Source organism: Sinocyclocheilus grahami, unplaced genomic scaffold, assembly GCF_001515645.1.
Source record: "Sinocyclocheilus grahami isolate Dianchi unplaced genomic scaffold, SAMN03320097.WGS_v1.1 scaffold113.1, whole genome shotgun sequence".
Lineage (NCBI taxonomy): Eukaryota > Metazoa > Chordata > Actinopteri > Cypriniformes > Cyprinidae > Sinocyclocheilus > Sinocyclocheilus grahami.
In genome coordinates this window covers 1294384-1304467 of record NW_015505292.1, presented here as the reverse complement: position 1 = coordinate 1304467, position 10084 = coordinate 1294384, and the positions used below count along the sequence as shown (strand labels likewise).

Here is a 10084-nt window from a genome sequence, read left to right as displayed (position 1 = left end):
AGATTTATTGGTTTTGAGAAACAGAATATTACATAGTGTAAAAATTCAAAATATAATTGTATTTTGCCTTTTAAATGTAATGTTTATTTAATGCAGGGAGATGACAACAGTAAGGTTATATATATATTATTATGTGATAAAAATGAAAAAAAAAGTAGTGCATTTGTAGTACATTAACAAATCATTTATTGGTTATTGTCCAACAGTGTATCTGATTTATTAGCCAATTAAAAAAAAGAAATAAGAGACAAAATAAAGTTTCCTATATACAGTATATATGAAGGGGTATGAATATATATATATATGTGTGTGTGTGTGTGTGTGTGTGTGTGTGTGTGTGTGTGTGTATATAAAACATTTCTGTCCCCCTCACTTCTGAAATGATGGCAACGCTCCTGTATATAGTATACACAGTGTAGTTTTACCGAGCAAACCGCAGAAACGGTGAGAAAGACCGTGGCAGCTGCCTTTGACTCCTGGCAAGAACTCTGGCAACTGATACATAAAAATGTACAGAATAATAATAATAATAAAATTGTGGGAACTTTGCATCATCATTAAAAAAAAAACATCACCGCACGCCACTGAGAACAGTGTAGTTTTACCGAGCAAACCGCAGAAACGGTGAGAAAGACCGTGGCAGCTGCCTCGAACTCTGGCAGCTGCCAGAAACGACTAGTGGCAGCTGCCACGAACTCTGGCAGCTGCCAGTGGCAGCTGGGGATGCCACCGGAAGGGGCGCTGCGACCTGCCGATGCCAGGATTTGCGCTTGCTCTCGCTCACAAAGCGGCCGTTGCAAAGAGCTTGAACTGCGTCAGAAATAGAACAAGGAAATCCGTTAACTGTCGGGGATTTGTCGCGCCGTGCCGCGTCCGGCGTAGACGATGGGCTCATTTGAGATGCCCATCGCCTCGCCTAAATGCAGGTGAGAGTAACGTTAGGCGGCTGCAGTCAGGGGACGAGTGAAAAAAGTGCAGCGAGACTTTCTCCAAGTGGATCAGACACATGAGATGATGCGAGTTCAAGGATGTTATTTAAGTAATGGTGCTAACTTACAATGAATAAGACTTTTTTACAGATGTATTTTAATGCACTTTTTAGTAATATGACAGCAATCACATAATTCAGAGAGTATATTCAAACAATTTATACACATAAAAACATGATATCAGGCTTTTGAAAAATCTCTTAACATTTTGAAAGAGAACTATTGCTTAAACCAATGAGCATCAATAAGCATAACCAATAATCAGTTTTATTATTAAAAATCCAGTATAATGCTTGTTTAAAAGAAAATTATCATTTTAATGTGTTCTGTTTAGATGTCTGGTTTCTCCTGCCCTTTGAAGACCCCTTATTCTCCTGGACTGTTTTTTTTTTTTTGGAATACTGGTTAGTAGTGGTGAGTATTATTAAAAACTTTTACTTTTGTTTTAAGAGGTTGCATTCACATGTGTACATCTCTGATGACTACTTTGAATGATATGCGTCTTAATATAATTTGATGAGCATAATCCAATAGTCTTAATTCTAATAATTGTTAACTGTTTTAAAACTGATGCATACTTTTGATATTTTACAGATATCTGATATTTCACCAGACAGGTACACTTATTGACATCCACTTCACTGTCAGTCCAAAGCCTCTACATTAATGGTATTTATGAAACTATACTGTAATCTGTATGTTTAGTTGATCGGTTTAAATCACATGTTTGCTACTTTTAAAATCTTTGTCTGACAATGTTGCAAATGTTAATATTAATCTATTATTTTTCTCTCTCCCTGTCCATTGAATGTGTCAGTGTATTAAGGGTGCACAGTAGCAGTTGCAGTTAGATTGGAGTTACCAAAACATCCACAATTTGGACATTTCTGCCATTATCCATGTACGTATTCAAAGTTTGCAATATCATTTTACAGTTTGTTGTAGGAAGACACTATTGGATTTCTTGGCCTACCATTCGCAATCCTAGAACTGAGGTATAACAGTTATCTGTAATCAGTATTTGTTGACCATGACTGGTTCTTATTATATTCAAGTTCACATTTCTCAGGATACAGACGTTACTAAATTATTGAAATTAAGTTTAATATTTCTGTACTGAATCTCATTTTTTAACTGTGCATTCTCGAGGCTGCAAATGAAGCCCTCATCCCAGAATGCATTGAGGAGACAATGCCCACGATAGACCAGGGGACATCAGGATCGTCAATGAGGGCCAGATAATCTTACAGTTATTTGGATAACTTGGCATTAGCTACTGCACAATTCAACTGCCCATCTAACTGAAAGGGAACATTCACCCAAAAATGAAAATTCTGGTATCATTTACTCACCCTCAAATTGTTCCAAACCTGTATAAATTAGTTTGTTCTGCTGAACACAAAGGAATGTATTTTGAAGAATGCTTATAACCGAACAGTTTTAGGGGCACCATTGACTTCCATAGTATTTTTTTCCTACTATGGCAATCAATGGTGCCCCAAAGCTGTCTGGCCTCAAACATCCTTCAAAATACCTTCCTTTGTGTTCAGCAGAACAAAGAAATGTATACAGGTTTGGAACAACTTGAGGGTGAGTAAATGATACCAGAATTTAAACTTGAAGTATTTATTTGAGGTGTATAATGGTGGAGCTTTAAAATCGGCACACTTTCAAAGAAAGTCCTTCCTAAAAAATGTAGAAATGTTTTTTGAAGTACATTAGTTATGCTGTTATTGTTCTTATTGTGTAACATTGTATTACATAAAGCAATTTTTGGGGGGCGTGGGTTGAGGGGAATTAAGTTTTAGTTTTGGATTTTGCTTTTATATGGGCTTATATTATACTTTAACAGATGCATTTCAAACAAATTAGCTATGTCTGTAACATGTCTCCTGTATATTTGTAATATGTATGAACTGTTGTGTACTATTGAAAAAATACAGTATTTCTTTCCAAGAAAATCTAAAATATTAGGGTGCTAAAATGCTTTTATTTATTTAAAAAGTAGTACTTATAGTTTACCAAAGCTTTTTTTTATTCTGTTATTAATTTTATCTGGATTTATCATACATTTGATCATAGTTCTATTTAATTTATTAAAACACCACTGCCTATAGTGGATAAAGCTTTTATTTAAACAAAAATCATGTTAAATCAACAGGAGGTATGTGGCACAAAAAGCATAAAAACAACATTAAAAAATCATGTTAATTTGACAAACAAAAGTTAAGTAACATAAACAGAGATAAATTATGTTGAGAGAATGTAATAAAAATAAGTGCAACCGATGTACTTTTTTTTAAATGTTAATCCAACAGGTTTTTTTTTGTCAGTGTAGGCTACACAATCATGGGGAAGACTGCTGATCTGACAGTTGTCCAGAAGACAATCATTGACACCCTTCGCAAGGAGGGTAAGCCACAAACATTCATTGCCAAAGAAGCTGGCTGTTCACAGAGTGCTGTATCCAAGCATGTTAACAGAAAATTGAGTGGAAGGAAAAAGTGTGGAAGAAAAAGATGCACAACCAACCGAGAGAACCGCAGCCTTATGAGGATTGTCAAGCAAAATCATGAATGTAATTAATATTTATGTGATCTACAATATAATTTTTGAGTATAGTTTGAAACAATAAAAATAAAACGCTTACTAAAAAAGATAACATGTTATTTGTTAAAAAAAAAATTTTTGTTGTTGTTGTTGCTCATACTGGTTTCAAATGGGTGAGTAAATGATGACAGAATTATCATTTTTGGGTGGATTTCTACCTTCAATATATTATAATCTATTAGTACTTTGATTCCCAAACAGGCTTATGTGGAAAGATTTTGGTGTTTAAAAAAAACTATAATAATAATAGATAAAAAATATAATAATAATAATAATAGTAGTAGTAATAGGAGAAAATATGTGACAGAAGTAAATGTACATTTTGTGTCACTTTAATAATTTGACCTGATATTCAGAATAATTAAAAAAAAAAATACTGATGGGGCTGTGGATGCTGGTAAAAACTGGTTATTTTTTTAAAGGGGTCCTATTGTGTTCTTTTACAAAGTCTTGATTTTGTTTTGGGGGTGTACTAGAACAGGCTCTCATACTAGGTTGTTCGAAAAACACATTCTTTTTCATATATTATACATTATTACAACACCTCTCTCCTTGTGATATCACAAATCCTGGAAAATATGCTAGTTGTAGTCCAAACGAGTCGTTCGTTGTAGTTTTTGAAAAGTGATTTCTGTTAAATAAAGTATCTCCTTTTGAAGTGGACTTTGAGCTTTGTAACTTTGCAAATCTTTTTTATGCTCAAACAGCAACATTACAGACTAACTAAAGCTGAAAAAGGGAAAAAGCATAATAGGACCCCTTTAAAAAAAAGATTAAAGAAAGAATGACACAGGATGCTCACACCAATTTTATTAGGCCACAGATACATTTGTAGTGGTTTGTATCAGGCATAGTTGTATACAAACTGTACTAGTCTCCAATGACATCTAGGTAGGCTAATCAAATCAAACTATTAAAAATAAAGCCCCTTCATAAATAAAGACACTTCATTACCTGTTCAAAATAATCCATTAAACAAGTAGCGATTTGAGGAGCGTGCACTAATATTTTTAGTTCCATTCGTTTGTGCGTTGTTTCAAGGACACGCCCACAGCAAGGGAACTAACAAGGGAACTAATGAATATTCACGTAAACTCCACCCACAGGAACAGTTTTTCACAGGAACCAGGGGCGGACTGGCCATCTGGATGTTCTAGAGAAATCCTGGCCTGGCTGGTTCATCATCAAAGAAAAAGTGTCAGATTAAGTGACGCTGACGGCCAACAAAGGGGGAGCGCTAAAGCAATCTATTTTTATAAGAAACCAAAACTGATGTGAAGGAGAGTGGGCTCGTGATGACAAGCAAAAGAAATGAAGATAATGGCGGTTGGGAAAAGCTAAAAGGAAAAAAGCAAACAGTTACATCAGGTTACCTTTGCCCGCCTCTCTCACTATACACAGCATGTAGCCTATAGCACTACACTCTTAAAAATAAAGGTGCTTCACGATGCCATAGAAGAACCTTTTTGTCTAAATGGTTCCATAAAGAACCTTTAACATCTGAAGAACCTTTCTGTTTCACAAAAGGTTCTTTGTTGGTGAAAGAAGGTTCTTCAGATTATAAAAAGGTTAGAAAGAGATGGTTCTTTAAAGAACCTTTGACTGAATGGTTCTTTGTGGAACCAAAAATGGTTCTTCTATGGCATCGCTGTGAAGAACCTTTTGAAGCACCTTTATTTTTAAGAGTGTATAGTAAAATCCGAGGTCCGAGCGTTCACTGCTATTTATCACTCCGCAATGTCTGGCATGAATAATCCATTTATTCATAAAGAGACAGCAGAGATTCTACAACGGGTTACATTTGAGAGCTATTGAGTTAGAAAATAGAGTAAATGAAGTAGCCTATAAGGTGATTAGTCTGATTAACATGACACACACACACACACACACACACACAGAGAGAGAGAGGCATATGAATACTCAAATGAAATAATTCTGTTGTTTCAGGTTTCTAGATTCTAGGTTTATGCTTATCATTGTCATATACATTTTGCATTCTGCTCTTTTTATGTAGATATAGTAAAATCCCAGGTCCGAGCGTTCACTGCTATTTATCACTCCGCAATGTCTGGCATGAATAATCCATTTATTCATAAAGAGACAGCAGAGATTCTACAACGGGTTACATTTGAGAGCTATTGAGTTAGAAAATAGAGTAAATGAAGTAGCCTATAAGGTGATTAGTCTGATTAACATGACACACACACACACACACACACACACAGAGAGAGAGAGGCATATGAATACTCAAATGAAATAATTCTGTTGTTTCAGGTTTCTAGATTCTAGGTTTATGCTTATCATTGTCATATACATTTTGCATTCTGCTCTTTTTATGTAGATTTCAAGTATTTTAGTTCACACAAAAATACATTTATTTCAATCCTCTGTTGGAAAAAAAAATAGAACGCATCACATAATTTGTAATGGTTTTACTGGTTATAATGAAAATTTTATTGGTTTTAATGGAAACTGTAAAGGCGCCTGTTGGTCTCTACTGGTAATTGGTCACCGTCTATTCATGGCTTTTGTTAAAGCCACTAAATCCTAATGTAACGCTATCTATACAACATTTTGGCCATCACAACTTTTGAGCAACTAGTGAGCTGCCTCCCTGAACAGCGGAAATGTTGTCTAGGTAGGTTTTGAATAGCCCGTTTGACAGTTCATCATGAGTCTGGTGTCAAGTACAGAAAAGCAACAGGACATTTCAACATAAGAGGGTGTGCTGTAATAAACGAACTTACTGAGAACCACAGGCGGTCGGTCCGGGCACACTTTCCCCGGTGAGCATTTCAAACTTCTGCTGTCGGTAAATAACAACAACAACAACAACAACAACAACAACAAACACAGCTGGAGCGACGCGAGGATCAACCGATGGCAGGAAAGCATCTCTTTCAGTGGCTCACAGGATCAAGGGTGCATTCCTGTTTATCTGTCCATCGTGAGGTGGTCTGGGAATGATCCGGAGTAGTGTCCCTTAGGGATGGGCGTATCGAGCCTAAGTATCGATATATCGATACTGACGTGAGTATCGAAAGTATCGATACTCAAACTAAAAATATCGATACTGAGGTGTGTTTTATTTACCAGTGATTTTGTTTATTTAAAATAATAATTATAATGCGTACAAATGCATTGAATTGGACGAATAACCTTTGTTCGCAAGTAATTGTGTAGGATAGAACTATTTTCCTGCTCATCTGAACACATGCAAATGTTGCAAGACAGAACCAATCAATCGCAGAGAGCGTTCACTCACTTCTAAAAGTGCATTCAAACAGGGCTGTGTTTCCCAAAAGTATCATAAGAAAGCATTAAAGCTTTTGGGAACGGCAGCCCTGAACAATGCTTATCAGAGGACAGAGTTATTTCACAATAAACAAATTGAAATCGTAGCCTACATAGTTTGTACAATTACAGTTATTTAAATTGAACGTTGAACGATAATATAGATCATGTTCTATTCTGTAATGTTAATAGAAATCATACACTGTCAGGACAAAAAGGTTGCATTTTATGGATGCAACAGCCGGTCACTGGCAGTCCCTTATGATAATGAACCATGGTTTTACTAAAATGACCATAGTTCATCTGTAGTATTTGTAGATTTGAATCATGTGTAAACAAAAACACATTTGAACCATGTGTAAACAAAAATATAACCTAATAAATTACAATTAAGGCGTATTGAATGTTAAACTGTGTTTTAAACAAAGTTAAATGGTTATCATTACCCATTTTACGCTTAGTAATTTAATAATTTTCATCATTTAAAAGTTTAGTTCAGAAGTATCGTATCGGTATCGATGATACTGCCTTGAAAAATATCGGTATCGTATCGAAAACAAAATAAGTGGTATCGCCCATCCCTAGTGTCCCTTCTGGGTCTGAGGAACAGTGACGGCGTGATAAGCACAGAGACAATGCGGTGAAGCAACTAGACGCGAATAAACAATGGGAGAGCGCATATCGGGTCGGTGGGCGGAGCTTTGAGAGACAGTTCGATTATCGCAAAAAATGCTGCAAGAATTAATGTAACAGAGATGTTATTTTCTGCAGCATAAATTACACATAGTCATAGATACATCAGATGTGAACTTCGAAATCACTGTGTGCTTTGAAAATCTAAGATGCTAATTAGGGACTACAGCTAAGGACGGACTGTATGTTATTTATGTTTCAGAATAAAACGTAAAAACATATTCAGATAATAATGATCACAGACCTTAATTTATTCTTTAGGAAACCTATAGCAAATTAGTTTGCAAAATGATATTGCCCGAATTACATTTTTTTTGTTTTGTTTTGAAAAATTATCTGAATAATATTTGAAATCTCAAATATTCTCTTTCTCAATTAATTTGAGTAAAATGTATTTTATTAAAAGAAAAAGAACAGTAGTTCTGATCATTGATACTAACTGGTCAATTCCAGCCATGCTAAATTAGTATTATCTATATACTTATATAGTTCGTATTAATATTTTGAATGATCTTTTATTTATATATTGTCAGTTTTCTTGTCAGTTATTTTTATCTGTTAAGTTTTCGTCATGTTTTTATGTGCTTTATACATTTTTATTCGTTTTCTTTTATATTTCTATATTATTTTATTTCAGTTTTAGTAATTTTAGTAGTTCAACTGAAATGACAATAATAGTTTTAGTTTTAGTTTTCAATAACTATGCTACAACCAGAGTATTGTTAACTAAAACTACCACTAAAACCATAGAAAAAAAAGATGAATAAAAACTTTAATTGAAACAACAAACATTAACTCAAATAAAAACTCCAACTTCAGCTAGTTACCATTTTTCATTTATTTTTAGTTGATGTACCAAATCAACTAAAAAGAAGTTACAACTAAAACTTAAAACTATACATTAAGTATAGAACTATAATACATAGACAAGTTTGAAAAAGAAAAAGTCTAATAAAAAGGACAAAAACATGCAACAAAATTACTAAAACTTTCAAATGAAAATCGGTAATATAAAAATAAAATCTAATTCAAAAATAAAATATTATAATAGTATACCAATGATACTAAAATAACATGCTACTAACAGAACAATGACACATATGTATATATATATTTTAACGAAAATGTGTGTTCTTATTGTTTCATTGTGTAGTAAGCATTTTGAAGTCAATTTTGAATGTAGTCACGGGTTAAGGGGATGATCATAGAATTAGTCATATTGCACATGCAGGTTGCTTTGTTTCACTCCATGTGAGGATGATGTTCAAAGATCATGTGGTTTAAGGAGGAAAAAAATACAAAAACAAGTTACTGATCAGTGTTTCCCCTAGGTTTACGGCTTTGGGGGAGGGGGGTAGATTCCGGGGTTTTTTTTCTGGACTCCTTTTTAATGGTTAAATGACATTTTATTAATCAAAAAGCATGAAACTTAAACAATTTAACATCAATTTAGTAAAAGTTTAACAAATATTACATTTAGGGCCCTATAAAATGTTTTATTTGTCCAACCTTATGTTTTATTGTAACCAAATTCTGTTTTAGCATGTCTAATTATTTGAAAGCATAAAACATGTTTCATTTATTCTTACAATAGCCTTATGATTTTTTTGCTCAGAAATTCTGTGTTGTGTATTTACATTTTGCATTCATAAGGCATTCATTTAATCTATCTGTTAAGTAATGAAAATTAAACAAATTAATTTTTTGGGGAAAATAAAGGTAATTTAATATTACAATTAAAACATTGAAGACATATTGAATGCTTATTCCTTAAAAATAAGGTTTTTATAATTTTAGTAGTAGTAGTAGCAGTCTGTTACGTACATTCTACTCAACAGTAATATATTTCTGCCACAATGCCCTCAAGTTAAACCGAACTTTTATTTTGACGGGTTGCCGTGAATACCATTACATTTCTGTGAGTGTATTACATGATGATAGTTTTACTGAAATGAAACGGTCAAATGCTGATGAAGTGACTCTCAGAGCAGTTCTGGAGATGTTGTTCATGTTTTATGTCCTCATTAGTGAGACGGCAGAGGTTAATATCACCGGAAGCGTCACGAGCGTTTCAGTACGAGTACTACACAAAACCGCGCGTCTGCGTCATTCATTAACACAGAGACACGCAGAATTCATATTTAAATATGAATCGTTTTGCGGCTTTATATTTACAAGTACTAGTGGGAGTGGGCTCACGTGTGTGTGTGAGCGCGCGCATCGGGCGGAACTCCGCTGTGTGAGATGCAGAGAGCGCGACCATAACTAGAGACTGAAATCACATGCCGTCGTGTAAATAAGATAAATAACATAAGGCTATTTAGTTTGCTTAATGAAAGAACAAGGTATAGACATGTTCTATAAGAAAGGTAACTTTAAATGACTTCTGTTGTGATCTGGCGCTATAGAGAAAATATAATTAAATAAAATTAACTTGACCTTCAAGGGGGGCGGGCAGCCCCCCTAAAATAATGGCAGGGGGAAAATGTTGACGTGTA

General features: G+C 34.4%; 1 protein-coding gene and 1 long non-coding RNA gene across 2 annotated transcripts in view; one reads left to right on the top strand and one right to left on the bottom strand.

Moving 5' to 3' along the window:
• The window catches only part of LOC107589172 (group XV phospholipase A2-like), a 12489-nt gene extending 5847 nt beyond the window's left edge, over positions 1-6642 (bottom strand). The window contains exon 1 of the mRNA XM_016277534.1: positions 6347-6642. Coding sequence (XP_016133020.1) covers positions 6347-6494 — 148 coding nt within the window. The 5' untranslated portion in view covers positions 6495-6642. The remainder of the gene's footprint in view (positions 1-6346) is intronic.
• On the top strand, positions 324-2337 carry LOC107589173 (uncharacterized). The gene is made up of 4 exons (XR_001609656.1): positions 324-926; positions 1324-1658; positions 1807-1890; positions 2139-2337. It is a non-coding gene; the product is annotated as an uncharacterized lncRNA (long non-coding RNA).
• Positions 6643-10084: the final 3442 nt, after the last annotated feature.